This window comes from Sciurus carolinensis, chromosome 13, assembly GCF_902686445.1.
Source record: "Sciurus carolinensis chromosome 13, mSciCar1.2, whole genome shotgun sequence".
NCBI classification, from domain to species: Eukaryota; Metazoa; Chordata; class Mammalia; order Rodentia; family Sciuridae; genus Sciurus; species Sciurus carolinensis.
The window spans coordinates 42,589,562-42,607,885 of NC_062225.1; the positions used below are offsets into that span (position 1 = coordinate 42,589,562).

At 32.6% G+C, this 18,324-nt stretch overlaps 1 protein-coding gene across 7 annotated transcripts in view; it reads right to left on the reverse strand.

Moving 5' to 3' along the window:
* Sanbr (SANT and BTB domain regulator of CSR) overlaps nt 1–18,324 on the reverse strand; it is a 50,524-nt gene that overhangs the window by 18,300 nt on the left and 13,900 nt on the right. For 6 of the 7 annotated variants that reach the window (XM_047523217.1, XM_047523218.1, XM_047523219.1 and 3 more), the window contains 10 exons: nt 17,805–18,043; nt 14,283–14,341; nt 12,737–12,897; nt 11,203–11,289; nt 11,004–11,114; nt 7,895–8,018; nt 4,446–4,598; nt 2,939–3,084; nt 1,857–1,956; nt 442–474 (listed from right to left, as the gene is read on the reverse strand). In XM_047523217.1, coding sequence (XP_047379173.1) covers nt 442–474; nt 1,857–1,956; nt 2,939–3,084; nt 4,446–4,598; nt 7,895–8,018; nt 11,004–11,114; nt 11,203–11,289; nt 12,737–12,897; nt 14,283–14,341; nt 17,805–18,043 — 1,213 coding nt within the window. The remainder of the gene's footprint in view (nt 1–441; nt 475–1,856; nt 1,957–2,938; nt 3,085–4,445; nt 4,599–7,894; nt 8,019–11,003; nt 11,115–11,202; nt 11,290–12,736; nt 12,898–14,282; nt 14,342–17,804; nt 18,044–18,324) is intronic. The other variant, XM_047523221.1, reaches the window with a different exon arrangement.

Here is an 18,324-nt window from a genome sequence, read left to right on the forward strand (position 1 = left end):
AGTACATGTGCACACTTAAACATTTCTGCATCTATTGGTTCTGTTGTCTGCTATCCCTAACCCAAATTTCTATCCTATTTTTATGAATACTAATGGGAAATGGCATAGAGTTGGCAAGCAGGTTAAAAAAAAAAATCAATCAATCAAATAATGAGACTTTAATAGATTTTTTATTTGTTTAATGTTCCAAATGTGATTTAAAGTGACTTTAAAAAGTCTTTTAACAAGATCTATGGCTTATGCAATCAGATAATGGAGAAGATGTGTCCCTCTAAAATAATCTAATGATATTTTCATTAAGTGCAAAATTGAAGAAGATGAAAAAGTAGATATATATTTAACTAAAATTTATAAAATTATTCACTAATAATATTCTATTAAACTAAACTTTAATTTAGGAAGAAAGAGAGCCATGAAAGGTGAATATAATTGCTTGCTTACCAACTGCAAAGTCCAGCTTTTCAGTGACAAGAACTGTAAGACAGAGGAATAAGAGATTACTAAATCTGCACCTATTCACATTTCAGCTTCTTATTTTCACATGGATATTACAGAAGAGTCAAAAAAAAGTTCCCTTCCAGGTTGAAATAACTTAAAATTCAGGCTGAAACTGATTTATTAATGTATCTGTCTTTTAAATCCTCTGTTAAGAGGAGAATGTGGATAATTTTAAAAAAGCAAAAAGGGTTGGAGGTATAGTTCAGTGGAGGGTGCTTGCCTAACATGCACCAGATTCTTGGTTCAATTCCCAGCACTATAGGAAAAAGAAAAAAGAAAAAGAAAAAAATTTCACACTTTCCAGCATCATTTCCAAATGACAAGTAAATCACTATGTAAAGATAACATAATTTTTGTTATTTTTTGAACTACTTCAATAACTTTTTTTTTTTTTTGGCACCAAGGATTGAACTCAGGTGTATCGATCCACTGAGTCACATCCCCAGCCCTATTTTGTATTATTTTGTATTTTATTTAGAGACAGGGTCTCACTGAGTTGCTTGGCACCTCACTGTTGCTGAGGCTGGCTTTGAACTTGTGATCCTCCTGCCTGAGTCTCTTGAACCACTGGAATACAGGCATGCCCCATCGCACCCCAGCTTCAAACACAATTTTTTTTTTGTATTGAGGATTTAACCCAGGAGTGCTTAACCACTAAGCCACATCACTAGCCCTTTTTTAATGTTTTATTTTGAGACAGGAGCTCGTTAATTTGCTGAGGCTGACTGTACACTTTTTGTGATCTTCCTGTTTACTGAGCCGCTAGGATTACAGGTATGCATCACCACACTGACCTTCAATCACTTTTTAATATTTATATTTTGTAGAACCACATGATTATATAATTTATTGTTTGACATATAATTCATAAATAAATGTTAATGAATAAATATTTATATAGCTGTCTTGTTTTTCCCTATCCCAAATAAATTAATTCTACCTCAACCAACACAAAGGCAGGAAGTTTACAGTCAAACAGATTTCTTGGTTCTTAGTAAAAACAGTCAAAGAAATCAAAAGGAATCAAAGCTTTCTGGTCACCTTAAAAATAATTAGTTTTGAAATGTTTGAAAAAAATAAATATATTTCATACCAAAATGTTCTAGAACAAAGAAGGGACAAAATATTCATTCATACTACTTTTACTTCTCAAAATATGACCTATTATAAAAATTCTCAAAACCATGGAGGTTATTAATTCTTTGAGGGCAAGGAATATATCCTATCACTCTTATCAACTCAGCATAATACCTTGTTATGATTAGATAGTTCAACTTCAATTAAATTGACTAAGTTCTTGTCAAAGATGAAATGTCATCAATTGTTCATATGAAGAATAAGTAAAATAAGTTACTCACAGCATTGAGCTCTCCAGTTTTGGGACCCCATGGTGTATTTGGCTCCAGTAAAACATCACATTCCAGACCCTTTTCATCAGAGGAGACAACTGCAGGATCACTTGAAAGAAAACATATTTTTGTGGAGAAGTGTGCAAATTCTTAAAAATTTAAATGAGAATATTTTTAATTGCAAATGTCTTATAATCAATCTTAAGAAAAACAGTTTCTGCCTTAGGCCCTGGGTTGGATCCTCACACCACAAAAAAGAAAGGAATACAGTTTATGAATATAAAAATGCCACTTCAACATTTTCATTTCTTAATTCATTTAGAAATTCCCATCAAACAACATTACCCTATGTAAATTTATGATTACACAAATGATATGCCTTTACGCCATGTACAAACAGAGAAACAACATGTATCCCATTTGTTTACAATAAAAAAAAAAAAGAATGGAGAAGATTAAAAAAAAAAAAAAAAATTCCCCTTTATGGAAAGATGACCTCAACCATCAGTACTTTCTCTACCTGTATCAATTAAGCAATTAAAAAGGGCTTGGGCTTGGGTATAGGGGTATAGCTTGGAGGTAGAATACTTGCCTAGCACATATGAAGTTCTGGGGTCCATCCCCAGTAATAACAAAAAAAATGGGAGAGGGAGTGAAGAAGGAAGAGGGAGAGGGAAAGAAGAGGAAGGAAGGAGGAGGAGAAGGGGTGAAGTAGGAGAGCTTAAGCAAATGTGGAAAAAAAATTTAAAAACCTAAAAACTGGAAACAATCAAAAAAATTGACAAAAGAAAAAGTTGGTTCTTTGAAAAATTGGATTTAGAATCCCAACTTTTTTAATCACCAAGAACTCTTCATTAGTTTTTTTCTCCTCTTGAATCTCAGATATTTTTAAGTATTTTTCTATCAAATAAGTATTCGCTTACTCTTATTGTAAGCTAACATATAATTGCAGTTATGCTATCTGAAATAATGGAAACTATCTAAGGACTGACATTATTGATTTTAGGAAGCACCAGATAATAGGGGATTCTGAAATGGGAACCACTGAATAAGGCTATAATCCAGTGTTGTTGGAATTTTTTCCCCCTCACCTAACTGAATCTTTAGAAAAAGGCACAACAATGACATCTTTGTGCTTATGCAGATCATCCAGTATTCTAGCAGTTGGACAGGACAGCAAATCTCCACCTTCACCTCGATCATGAAGCGCAACCACGTGGTCCCTCACTTTACAGCCCTGTCATGTAAAGAGATACTAAATTAGAGTGGCTGGTTAATTAACAAAAACATTTCTTAGAAGATCACTGTTCTTATTCTTCTTTGCTTAGTCAAATCATCATATTTAAAAACATTTCTTGAGGAAATAAACACAGTAAAGAGAATGAAACGTAAGTATACAGTTTCATAAATACCCAAGAATATCCATTTAACCACCATCTACATTATAAAACAGAAAACACACATGCACATATGCACCTGCATGTGCACACGTAAGAGAACGCTCAGGAATTGCCCATGGGCCCATTCCTGATCATTTAACTGCCTCCCTTCTCCCAAAAGATAATTTCTATCCTCTATTCCAATTGTATGGTACATTCCCAGCCCTTTTTTAAGATTTTGAGAGTCTCTCGCTAAGTTGCCAAGGAGAGCCTAGAACCTGTGATTCTCCTGCTTCAACCTCTCAAATTGCTGGATTACAAGTGTGTACACCTGGATTACTCTGTTTCTTTCTTTCTTTTTTAATTGATTTGTAGGATTCAGATCTATATAGGTCAGTTTGGTCAGCATTTACATCTTTACAATGTTGAGTGTTCCAATTTCTGAACATGGTACAACTTACCCATTTTAAAATTTTCCTTATTTTCTCTCAATAATGGTTTGTTTTCTGCATAGAGTTCTTGCACATATTTTGTTGGATTTATTCCTAGGTACTCACTTCTCACCCATGCAGCATGTGATTCACCTTTGGTGCTTTATAAATATTTTTTGTATAGATGATGGTGATGAAGAGCTTTAAGTTCCTTTCACCCACTCATGAAATTTAATTATGTAACGTTTTCAAAAGTGTTAGTGATCATGGAATATGATCTGTATTAGTACTCACATACTGTACCAAGATATATGTGCAAGGATGTTCATTACAGCACTCAATGTGGAAACAACATAAATGTTTATCAATAGGATAATGGTTAAAATAAATTGTGATGTGTGCATAGTTTGAACTATCACACAGCAGTTAAATGAAATGTCACAGAGAGATAACCCAGGCATGATGTTGAATGGAAAAGTCCAAGTTTCAGAATAACATGAGTAGTATTATTTCATACCCAAAACAAAACAAAAATAATACAAATCATTTGTGCCTAAAAGGTATTTAAAAGGGTTCAAAACGAAGCCATTAAACATGGTTACCTCTAAGGAAATGGAGACTAGGAGAATGGCATTGAGAGGGACTTCTATTTCTTTTTATGTACTGTTAGAAAACTTTTCTACATGAGTATAGTACTTTTATACTTGAAAAACAATATGAGAAGAAAGGGTTTACATAAAAGAGTTAGGGAGTGCTGTAACTATAAAAGGGCAACATTCAAAATTTACCTTTGTAAGCTGAGTGGGATCAAATCGAAGAACCTTTTGGTTGCAGCAGGGATAAATTCCAGTGCCAACAGTGCTCAGTGAATTTGCTGCAGTAGAATAAACTACCGTTTCTGAGTGGTATTGACAATGTGAAAGTTCAATACAGAGAAAAGCCTGGATAAAAGATATATATAAAATCAATGATTATTCCCACAAAGAAATTATACACCTTGAAAACACTCTACTGAAAAACGTATTGTCTCATTTATATAAAATATACCAGAAAGGCAGATTTATAGATAAAGTAGATTAGTGATTGCCACAGGAAGTGGAAGCAAATGGGCACAATGGGCTCTTTCTGGGGTGATGGAAATGTACTATAATCAGTTTGTGGTGATTGCTGTATAACTGTAAATTTACCAAAAATCAGTGAATTATGTGCTTAGGATGAGTGAATTTTACAGTATCTCAGTAAAGTTATGAAAAAGCAAAACCACTTTACTCAAAATTCTAATGAATTAAACTGATTTTTTTTACTCAAAAAATTTCCAGTGAAACATGAAATAAAAATTTGCTTCACTTTTTTATTCTTTGACACATATATACATATACATTTCTTGGTGGTACTGGGAATTGAACCCAAGGGTGCTTTCTCACATTCCCAGACATTTTTATTATTTTGAGACAGGTTCTTGCTAATTGCTGACGCTGTCCTTGAACTTGTGATTCTCCTGCCTTAGCCTCCCGAGTCTCTGGGAGGCCATTGTACCTCACTCCTTAATAATTGTTTTTATTTTTCTGTGACATGTTTTTGAGGTAAATATTTAGCATCTGTATTAATGCAAATTGGCCTTTTGAGTCATTACAAAAAGTAATTTATCAAGGTTTAATTATAAATCAAATAATCAGATTTCAAATGCGTACATAAACTGGTAGAAATTTAAAGACAAAAACAAAATTAGCTGGGCATAGTGGTGCACACCTGTAATCCCAGCAGTTAGGGAGGCTGAGGCAGAAGGATCACAAGTTCAAGACTAGCCTCAGCAACTTACTGAGGCCCAAGCAACTTAGTGAGACCCTGTCTCAAAACTAAAAAAATTTCAAAAAGGGCTAGGGATATGGCTTAATGGTTGAGAGCCCCTGAGTTCAATCCCCAGTACCAAAACAATAATCAAAAAACCAAAAAATTAACAAATTACCACCACCAAAAAACAAACAAACAAACAAACAAAAAAAATCAAATGAACCTGACAATATCAAGTGTTAGTGAAATATGGAGAAATGACAACTCTGATACATAGCTGGTAGAAATGCAAAAAGGCTGAAGAACTTTAGAAAACTGCTAGGTAAATGGTAAATTTACATTTACTGTAGAACCCTGTAATCCTCCTTCTAGGTAATTTATCAAGAAAAATAAAAACCTAAGTTCATAGGAAAAACTGTATGGAAATGTTCATAGCAGCTTTCTGCATAATGGTACTTACCTAGAATCACTACAAATGTCCTTCGACTGGTGAATGGAATAACATATTGTGCTATATATATTCATACAATGACCACTACCTGGCAATAAAAAGGAACAAACCAATACATGCAACAACAGGGATAAATTTCAATTTCATTTTGCTGAATGAAAGAAGTTATATTTGACTAGTTAAATACTGTATGGATTTATTTAGATGATATCCCAGAAACTTCAAAACTACAGACAGAAAACAGATCAGCAGTTCACAGTGACTGGAGTCACTTCTAAAAAAGGGCAAAAGGAAGTTTTTTAGAGTGATGGAAGTGTTCTGTGTTTTGATGGCAGTAATAGTAACATTACTACATGTATTTACAAACTCAAAAATGAATGGACTTTACTATATGTAGAATATAATTCAGTAAACCTGATTTTAAAAATTGTAGGAGGGGCTGGGGATGTGGCTCAATAGTAGAGCACTTGCCTAGTATTTGTGAAGCCCTGGGTTTGAACCCTAATACTGCAAAAATAAAATGAAATAAAATTCTGGGAACACAGAGAGCTCATGAAGTGAGAATTTATGTGGTTGAAAATCCTACTCTGATAGTTTGGGTAGTGATTTTCCTTCCCTCTATTGAAAATCATTACCCAAGTGAAAGAGGAGGAATTTCTAGGGAGAGGAAGACTGTAGGAATTTATAAGATTATATGTAGAAAACTTGATTTATACATAAGATTGATTAGGAATAAACTCTTCTAAAGATATATTTATTCTATAAAATATTTTTGAAATAGTAAGCTTTCTTGTGCTTTTATTATAGTCTTCATTGAACAGGGTTAGGGATATGGCTCAGTGGTATAGTGCTTGTCTAGCATGTCTGAGGTACTGAGCTGGATTTCCAGTGCCACAAACAAACAAACAAACAAAAACTCAAACCTTTTTGGGAATATGATTGTTTTAACAAAAATAATTAAAAAATTAAAAACAAATCCCACACAATTTCTTTCTCTCTCTTTCTCTCTCTCACAGACACACACACACACACACATACATACACACACACACACACACACTCACCAATAGCATCCTATCTGCAAAGGTGCTTCTGAATTTCCATAGAAATTTATTGGTCAACATGGAAATAGTTTGGCTGAAAATAATTAAAGGCAGTAAGGATTCTTTTTTTTTTTTTTTTTTTTTTTTACATTGAAACAATGAATTTGGTCATTCCCTCCCCATTACTCCAATACTGGGGATTGAGCCCAGGGTCATTCTACCACTGAGCTACATCCCTACATCCCCAGATCTGTACTGAAATAGGGTATTGGCTAAGTTGCCAAGGCTGGCCTCAAACATTTTTGATCTTCCTGCCTCAGTCTCTGAAATCATTGGGATTACAGGAATACTGGCCACTTAAAACCTGTTGCTTTTCTAAAAAAAAAAAGAAAGGAACTGATTATTTCATCAATAAAAATGAAAAAGAGGAAGAAAAAATATGGAAAGATAAATGAAGCCAGGTACAAGCAATGTTTAACAGCACCACTGCTTTTGCTACTAGTTTTTTTTAAACTGGGGACTAAACCCAGGGTATTTTACCACTGAGCTACATTCCCAGTTCTTATTATTTTTTATTTTGAGACAGGGTCTCACTAAGTTGCTTAGGGCCCTGCTCAATTGCTGAGGTTGGCCTTGAACTTCTGATACTCCTGTCTCAGCCTCCCAAGTTGCTGGGATTAAAGGCATGTGCCACCACACCCATCTGCCACTATTTCTTTAAAAGAAATGTTGGATATTGGGGCTGGGATTGTAGCTCAGTGGTAGAGCGCTTGCCTAGCACGCGTGAGGCATTGGGTTCAATCCTCAGAACCGTATAAAATAAATTAATTAATTAAATAAAGGTATTGTGTTCATCTACAACTAAAAATATTTAAAAAAAAGAAATTGAGGATATTGTCCAAACACATCCAAACTTAACAAGACTTGCTAATTTAAAAAAAAAAAAACTCACCTGATAACATCTTGAACAAGTCAGCCAGTTGACTGTTCCCCACAAGCGCCAATATACATCTCTCCAAGATTTTAGTTCTTCAAAAAGACTATTCAAATACTCATGAACATCCCAAGTCTTATCTCTGGGGAAAGAGCCACAATTGTTATATTATTATAAAGTAAGCACTATAATCAATTTGTTCCAAAGAAATATTTTTAAATTTGTAGATATTTCTAGAATATTCTTTAGGTATGGTATGAACTACAAGTAAAAGTAGATAAAATTTCATTTGGGAGTTTGATTATTCTGTGGACAACAGTAGATGGTATGAAAGGTTGAATGTCAAATTATTTTGCTAAGTTAGAAAAAGTATTATTAATTAAATTGTATGAACAGGCCAACACTTGGGACATAGGCATATGTTGTTAAATGGAATCTTTTTTTTTGGGGGGGTGCTGGGGATTGAACTCAGGGCCTTGTGCTTATAAGGCAAGCACTCTACCGACTGAGCTATCTCCCCAGCCCCCTAAATGGAATCTTTATTTTAACTGCATATGTTGTAGGAAATGTTGTTAATAATTCGTGATTCCAAAAAATTATGTCATTTGCAGGAAAATGAATAGAACTTGAGAACATTATGGTAAGTCAGTCAAATGTGGAAAGACAAGGGTCACATGTTTTTTCTCACATGTGGAAGTTAGAGAGAAAAGGATAACAAAAAGGGAGGGGATCTCATGAAAATAGAAGGGAGACTCCACTGAGCAGAGGAAGAGACCAGGGGGAGCAAGGATGGGAGGGAAAGGAAGATACTGGGGAATAAAATTAACCAAATTATATCATTCTATTGTGTGCTTATTTGAATATATAACAATGAATTCCACAGTTATGTATAATTTTAATGCATCAATAAAAATAAAAGGCATATTAATGTGTTGGTTCTTTACATTATTTTCAAATAGCATTTTCTTGTAATTAAGCAATATAGCTATATACAACCAGGTCTTATTAATATATATTTTAAACTTAAATACAGCAAAAGCTTAAAACCCTGTTTGCTATGGTCATGTAACTCAAGTTCTTTTTAAGTTTTTATTTTATTCTAATTTTTGCTCATTTTTTTTTTGCTTAGTTCAACAAGTACAAAATGCCATCATGTTATTACAAATTGCATAGGCATGTCTGTCTTAAAATGTTATTTAAAGACTATTTTAAAAATGTATGCACGGCCAAGTGTGGTGGTTCATCCCTGTAATCCCAGAGACTTCAGGAGACTGAGGGAGAAGGAATGCAAATTCAAGGACAGTTCCAGCAATTTAGTGAGATCCTGTCTCAAAATTAGGGGCTGGGATTGTGGCTCAATGGTAGAGCACTTGCCTAGCATGTGTGAAGCACTGGGTTTGATTCTCAGCACCACATACAAATAAATAAATAGTCATCAACAACTAATAAAAATATTTTTTTAAGAAGGGCTAGGGATGTAGATCAGCTGTAGAATGTCCCTGAGTTCAATCACTAGTACAAAAAAAAAAAGGAAAAATATGTATTGATGTATAAGTCTGTATCAACTGCAGACTTATAGGAAAGTGTTTTGAATACAACAAACATGGATATTGAAGTTATTATCAATTATTTTTTCATACACTATTATTAATAGTTATTACTATCAGAATGGAAGTAATTTTCAAAAGGTGAATCAAATCTCAGACAAAAAAGTATAAAATTCCAAATGCTTATAATAAGAACTAATGAAAATTCCCCAATTATTGTACTGAAAGAAAAGGAAACATTTTAAAGTTGATTGTGCTATTAATACTAAGGTTAAATTAAGTGTTGCTCTGTATTTGTTTTAATGTTTAAGATATACAATATAAGTTTTTTTTTTTAAATAAAAGGGCTATCCATTTTTCTTTTCTTTCTTTTTTTTTTTTTTTGTGGTGCTGGGGATGGAACCCAGGGCTTTGTGCATGCGAGGCAAGCACCAACTGAGCTATATCCCCAGCCCCTATACTTTTTTTTTTTTTTTTTTGCGGTACTGGGGATTGAACCCAGGGCCTTGTGCTGCAAGGCAAACACTCTACCAACTGAGCTATATCCCCAGCCCTACAAGCAGAAAAAAAAAAAAAAAAAAAAAAAACAAGCAAAAAAGGAAATTAGTCATCCATAATGCTATCAAAGATAACACCATAGTTAATATTTTAGTGAATGTTCGCAGTTTTATTTTCCCCTATTTTCGAAAATTTAGCATTACCGACTTTCTATGTAAGTATATATTTTTCTGCAACATTATTCTTGAAGGTTGAACATTAAGAATTGATTAGAGGGATTGGGAATGTAGCTCAGAGGTAGAGCAGTTTCCTAACTTGTGTAAGGCCCTGTGTTCCTTCTCCAGCATAGGAAAAAAAGAAAGAAAGAAAAGAAAGAGAAAGAATTGATATGTGTTTTATATAGCCACACTATAATATGGATATATTTTATTTTGTTTAATAATTTGGGTGTTTCTTTTTTTTTTTGGCTAGCTAAAATACTAAATATAACAACAAATGCCCTTATAACATGCTTGCACGAAGCCAATATTAGATAAATTCCTAACAGTAGGATGTTGTCAAAGAATACATACACACTGTAAAGTTTGTGCTTTTCTAGAGACGTTATAGCAATTTACAACCCTCCCCCCAACTCAGAATGAGAACTTGTGTTAAACTTATAAAGGGCAATATGTATTATGCATTAATAAAATATATATTAAAAGAACACTGACTAAGTATGAAGAAAAAATAGATTATGGAAACTCTGATCTTAACAGTTTTTCTCATTCACCAAAATTCACTTGAAAGCAAAATATAACACAAAGACAACTAAAATCTGTCAGTGAAATCATTTCAATGTTATTGACCAGAATATCTTTCAAGATTAATATACAATAATTTTTATCATTTTGAAGTTTGAAGACACTGTGTAATTTACCCAGTAATAAAATGTAGATTTTATAATAACTTTGCTTTGTTTTCTAAATCAAAGTTGCATCACATGCAGAAAAGATGCTATCCTATTCCTTATGAAAGAAGTTATGCTTTCATAAAAACACTAGAAATTCACACAGGAAAGCTGTATTTTATCCTCATTGCACCTTATGTGAATATAGATAATATTTCCATGTTGATCCACATTAATTTTTCCAGGAACACAAGAAATTCTTCTTTCTGTTTCTTTTGTTAAAAGTTTCTTACACAAACAGCATCTATAACACAAAGAAGATTAAAAAATCATTGAAAAACTCAGTAAATTAATATAGCTATATTATATACCACACTAAAGGAAAACATTACCTGTATAATGTTGCTGCATTACTCCGAGAATCTGGATTCAAGTACTCAGGATCAAACAGTCTCTCAATCTTCTTACAAAAAAGTTTACTATTAATAACAAATGATCAAAAAATTAATTATTTGTATTTACTTTATTAAAAATACTTTATAGTGAGAAAAATAAATGCTGATCTGTATATATATAAAATAAGATCAATAAATTCCTAGAGTTTATAATTCATTTTTTTTGACTTGTACAAGAATGTTCACGGCAGCTTTATTTGTGATTAGCACAAAGAATCGATAAGCAGCTGTGATAGAGGCATCTAGTGAACAGTAACTCAGCAGGGAAAAAGACACCACTACTCACAACAGCATAACCCTCAAGTACATTTGCTGAGGAAGTAGAGCATTATAATACATTTTTAGTATTTTTAAAAAAATATTTCTAGTTGTATATGGACACAATACTCGTATTTAATTTATTTATTTTTATGTGGTGCTGAGGCTCGAACCCCGTGCCTCACACATGCTCTACCACTGAGCCACAACCCCAGCCCCATTTCTGGCATTCTAAGTAAACAAACCTAACAATGAGAACTGCTTGATCAAGAATCTATTTTCACCTGAAAATAAGACTGAAGGTAAATATGCACCTCTCCTTCTGTCCTTTGTTATTAGAATATTCAAAATTAAAGATTTTGAGAATTCAACAATCCAAGTCTACCAATAACTAGGCATATAATCTTTAGCAACTTAATTTCACTGAACCTTTTTTCTTATCTATAAAATGTGGTTAATAATCTCAAATTCATAAGACTTTATAAAGGTTAAATGACAACATTTTGAAGAGTGCCAGGCATAGTGTTAAGAATTAAATAAATGTTAATTACTTTATTATTATGCATAATATAACTGAATTTGCAGTCTCCTAAGTGTCATGACTCTAAACCTATGTCCTGCCTGTCTCCATTTTCCCTCATGTAATGCTTGCTGCGCTTAAAGGGCAAATATGTATTTAAGATTCTACTCCCATTTTTAAGTATTTACCTCTTGAATAATTTTACTCTGTCTTATTCTCTTTAAGGACTGAATTCTTGGATAATCCTCTGCATTACCCTCTTCCTCTTTAAGGGATCATCCTGATCAGCACAAAAACATAACTGCTCATCTCAAACTACTTTTCCCCTTTATACTAGAGCCCATCTTTTTTTAAAATTTCTTTTGGGATGTTGAGAGACCTTTATTTTTATTCATTTATTTATATGTGGTGCTGAGACTCGAACCCAGTGCCTCACACATGCTAGGCAAGCACTTTACCATTGAGCCGCAACCCCAGCCCCTAGAGCCTGTCTTAATAATTTTTAACATAATTCAGTACCACCATGTTTATATGTTCATTATACAAAATAATTACTAATTTTTATTATAAGCCAATGGCTCTTAAAACAAATATATTTCTAAATATTTTCTAAAAATAGAATTTCACTAAAATTAAATAGACATGTTTCATAGAGCAGGAACATTGGATTTAAAATTAAAGTTAAAAATTTACCTCCTGAATTTATCTTTTTTGTCTTTTAAATCATCAACTTCATTGTGTGTGAACAGATCAGTTATACGTGTAAGAAGATTTGCATTAATACAGTTCATGTTGCATGGGGTAGCTACTATGGCATTCATGTTTTTGTGGCAATACTGAATACATTGTTCAACCTGGAAAACACAGAATAGAAAATGAATATTGAAAATAATAGAACAAATGATAATGTCATAGTTTTCAAACTTAAAATTCATTAAAAGTCTAATCCATGTATTGCTATTTACTAACTGGGTTTTGCCTATTTGGTTTAATCACCCTGTTCCAACATGATCCAGCAGGTTTAATTTGTAAACACACAGACAAATCTAGCAAAATTTATTTTCAACCTTTTCTATTTCAAACAATAATGCACTTTTTATGGTTGTGGCAGGTATAAACCTTAATTCTGTACCTTTGAGTGTACATTCAAGTGACTTCCTATAGTTAAACTTAGTTATAATGTAAGCCTTCATTTCTTGGAGTAGTAGAAACAAAATTTCAGTCACTTAAGGACATTCTCACTTTTGTTGGATTTGCTCTCTGACTTCTCACCCTCTCTTCAACCTGAAGTGCATTTATTTACTTTTAGTAAAAACAGAGTAGTAACTTTTTTGAAATATTTTACTAATAGCATAAGAATTGACTTTTAGGGTATATATTTCAAAACTCAGTGTAAGAACTTCTTTAGTCTTCACTTTTTTTCTGAAGAACTTACCTGAAGTAAGTAGTACCATTTGATTAAATGGGGAGACACTAAGGAGTAGAAAGAACACTGTAACTAATAAAATCAGTAAAACTCCAATCAAATAAACTTCCCTTCTACCAAGAGAGCAAAGGAGTATTCTTCCCTGTATAGTTTTACAGGAGCTAAAACCAAATATTTATTTAAGTATTAACCACAAAATATGAACCACAAAACCATAAAATCATTTGAAAGATACAGAAATGTACTAAACGAAAGAAGAAAAGCAAATATATTTAACATTAGAGCAAAATATGTATGTACATATATAGTATTTTTACCTTTCATCAGTTACTCTTAAGCAATAGTCATGAGCTTCTGTGATACAAAAAATTACAGCATTTTATAGCTGGATATTATTCTTCATTCACTTTCATAAATGAAGAACACATAAGCAAAACATGATATTACTCAAATAGCAAAACAAATATATTCCAATTAAGTTCCATTTAATTTGGTGGTAGGCCAAACAAACCCTTTTTGGGGTAAAGTTAATTCTGTTTACTTTCATCTAATACATCAGTGAGCTACTCCTTGAGGATTAGCTGCTTGTGTTATAGGCATAACACATAAATACCTAGTAGTCTTAACCCTTTCCCAAAAGAATGAAGTACCTCTGAACATGTGTAATTTATTCTAATGAAATTACACTCTTGAATTAACAGCTATTTTAGTAAGAGGTCCTAAACTTTTCCAGACATTTGAATGGGTGGGGTGGGGGTGAGGGGAAAGCCTAAGTAAACAGAAGAGCTTGGATTTTTTAAATTTAATACTTACTAATGAATCCATTTTCAAAAATTCTGAGGAAATAAGAATTGAAATGACATTTCCTGGCTCTAAAGAAAAAGAAAAGAAAAAAATTAAAATTTCCTTTAGATTTGTATCTCAGTCTCCTCAGATCAGGCTCCTTCTCACCTTAAAAGAAGATGTTACCTTAGTAAGAACAATTTAATATAATCTTACTTATATCAAAGGGCTTAAATATATAAAAGAAAGAAAATTTAATGTTAATAATTATAGTATAGAGAAAATGTATAGTAATTTTTGCCCTGGAATTAGATTCACATTAAGTACAAAGATTCCAGCTAAAGATATGACATAAGCAAAAGTCAGAGTGAGAAAATATTTAAAATGATTAATGAGAGCACTTGGTATTTGTGAAACTACTTTAAAAAGAAGTTCAGTGCTTGTTATAAACAAATATTTAACTTAAAAAGATTCTAAAAGCTAATAAAAAATTTACTACTCCAAAAGTGCTCAAGTTACTTCCTAAAGGCATACTAAGTGAGCCTTCAGGCATACAGATAGGGAAATGGCGATACTGCCTGATACAATTTCAATAAACCTGCCATCCCCCATGAAGTATATTTAAGAAGAAAAACTGATTTTCTACCATTCTAGTACAATAATAATCCTTCTAAATTCTTTGTGCTAGAAAACGTTCTTGTATTAGGCAAGAGTTAAAATAAATATCCCAATCTTTTCTTAAATAAGAAGTCTGATTAAATTCTCAAATGGAAATGGTGAAAAGAGGAAGAAGTTGGTGAAAAAGCTCCTCAGGAAATTATAATGTACACCACTTCAGTTAAGGTTGGATTATTAGAGATTTAAGTAATAATTATTACTCAATTAAATAATTATTAAATAATAATTATTACTCAATTAATTATTATTAAATAATAATTATTACTTATTTCCTGATTATTAGAATAAAGATTGTTTTTATAAAAATTTACATTTATAGCCACTGACTGAAGGTCAAATATAATACAAGGACTAATTTTCCATTATTTCTTCACATAAGTAAATACGCTGGATTAAACTATTTTTTTTTTTTGTACTAGGGATTGAACCCAGAGGTGCTTAACCACAGACCCACATCACCAGTCCCTTTTTTTTTTTTTTTTTTTTTTTGCGGTACTGGGGATCGAACTCAGGGCCTTGTGCTTGTGAGGCAAGCACTCTACCAGCTGAGCTATCTTCCCAGCCCTCACCAGTCCTTTTTAATATTTTATTTAGAGACAGGATCTTGCTGAGTTGCTCAGGGCCTTGCTAAGTTGCTGAGGCTGGCTTTGAACTTTCGATCTTCTTGCCTCGGCCTCCAGAGCTGCTGGGATTATAGGTGTTCGCCATCTTGCCAGGCTCAAACAGTATTTTTTTCATTCACATATTTTGGGTTTTATTTCACTCGTACATACATAAATACATAGCTGGATACTCTAGAATCTCTGGACTCTGGCTGAAGATTCTGATTTAGCAATCCTGTAATTTTTATTTAAGGACTACTAGAAACGTTTTCCATTAATTTAGTTGCTACAATTATAAACTTTTTCAGAAAATTTTATACTGTCAGTATAGATTCATTTTCTTTTTAAAAAATTTTTATTTTAGTTGTAGATGGATAAAATATCTTTATTTTTTAAATTTATTTTTATGTGGTGCTAAGGATCAAACCCAGTGCCTCACACATGCTAGGCAAGCCACAGCCCCAGCCCAGATTTATTTTCTAACAAGAGTTTTAAAATGTTTTGATACTGCTGTAAATAGCAATTCTAGTACACAGAAATACTTTATTAAACTGCAAGTTTAAGACTTCCTACACAAGTTTATGCCCATTAAAGATCACTTGTTATTTTTGTTATCATTTAGAATACCGGGTCTCAAATTTTCTCAGTACCTCTTTATGATCTCAAAAACAGAATATTAAAGAACTTTTGTTTATGTGGGTTATATTCATCAATATTTACCACATTAGAAACTATGAAAACAGGAAATTTTAACACATTTATTCATTTAAAAATAGCAGTACTAAACCTATTGCATGTTAACATATTTTTGTGAAAGATAACTATACTTTTCAAAATAAAAAATACTAGTGAGATGAATTGCATTGTTTGACATTTTGCAAATCTCTTCAATGTATAACTTACTAGAAGACAACTAGATTTCATATTGTGTTTCTACATTCAGTTTGTGGGTAGCCTTCTTTGATGTCACACCAAAACTTTGCCAGTAACAATTTCTTATGGGTTAGTTGCAAAGGAATCTGAAACCACATCAATGAACTTTTTCTGCTCTGTTAAACAATTTATCTAGTACTTTGATTGGATCATAAACCCATGAGTGATTTTTAAAAAAAATCTTGTATTAATCATTTAGAAAATATTAGCTAACTGGTGAGACATTTCACTATACAATATATATTTTAAAAAATCACATTCATTAATATGACCACCAATCATATCCCTTGAAAAAAGTCTTTAAAATTGAGAAGCTGTCAAGTACAAAGAAGCAGATAAGCCTTCCCAAATTCTAATTCTCAACTTGAAAGCTTGCTAGATGTTTTCCTTTAATTAACTAATTTTCAAGAAAATATCTGCCAAATACCTAAGTCTAATTATTTGTCAGTAGCTTTCTCAAGTAAAAATGGTTTTCTGCTTTTAAAAAGCAGTTAGTTTAGCTCACACCTGAATTGCACAAGCATTTTTCTTAAAGACAGCCATCACATATTGGTGTGCAGAACATTCCTTTTCTATCATACAGAGTGTATTTCGGTAGCACTGGGGATTGAGCCCAGGGCCTTGTGCACTCTATGCAAGCACTCTTACCACTGAGCCACATGCTAATCCTTTTTATTTTTTGAGACTGGGTCTTGTTAAATTGCCTAGGTTGGCCTCAAACTTTCAATACTCCTGCCTCAGTCTCCTGAGCAGCTAAGATTATAGGTGTGCATCACTGTGCCCAGCTACACAGAATATTAAAGAAGGTGTATATGAAGAGATTTGTTAAGATCAATAATTTTTACTGCTTCATCAAGGACATTCTTTCTTTTTCTTTTTCTTTTTTCCCTTAACTATGAGTGTATGGTGTTAAAAACAATGACTACTACAGTTTGGTGCCTGTACCTTGATTTGGCCTAAAGCTCCAATGGTTTTGCTCATCATTGCTTTTGCACCATCTGAGTAAACCCTATCACACACACACACACACACACACACACAAAAGATAAATAACATCTTGGTGTTATTATGTGAACTGGTTGACCTTGTGGATCCTCTGAAAGGATCTCCAGGACCTCAAATGTCCACAAATCATGTTAAGAACTGCTGACTTAGAGACCTATTAATTCGCTATAAATTTACTATAGTTTAACTAAATTTCTAAAAAAAGGTGAGGTATCAGTTTACCAAAAGGCTGCTACTAAAAAAAGCATAAATACTAATATTCAAAATATTTTCTACATTTCACTACCAGGTGACACACAAATTTCACTATTAAAATAAACAAGATTGTCTTTACCTAAAGTAGGCATCTCACAATCTTTATTCTCCTTAGTGTTCCTTTTAACATATTTTATCAACCAGTTGAAAATATGAACGTCACAATGAACTGAAATGTCCACCTCTTCCCAGCGCTGGGCATCCATAGATAAATATTCAGCAAAGTACTTCATTTCTGATATCAAAAGATCTCGTGGGCAAATAAAATCTTCTTTCAAGTTTTTTCCTTCATCACATACATGGATCACCATGTTTGGCCTTCATAAAAAATGTTACACAGAAATGAAATTATTAGAATTTTAGAAGAGGATCCAAGAATATTGACATTTAGTGGGGGTAAGAAACAGGATTTTTTGAAGACTATGACCACAAATTAGTTTTTTAGTGTTTTGACAATTCAGAATTTTTCAAAAATGTCTTGTTACATTTGCATCAGTTATGACTAATTTTAGTAAGCTAATGATTTAATAAAATAAAAATATTGTCACTAAGGGACTAATAATTTATGTGGTTTTAAATTTTATTTCAAGTTATATATC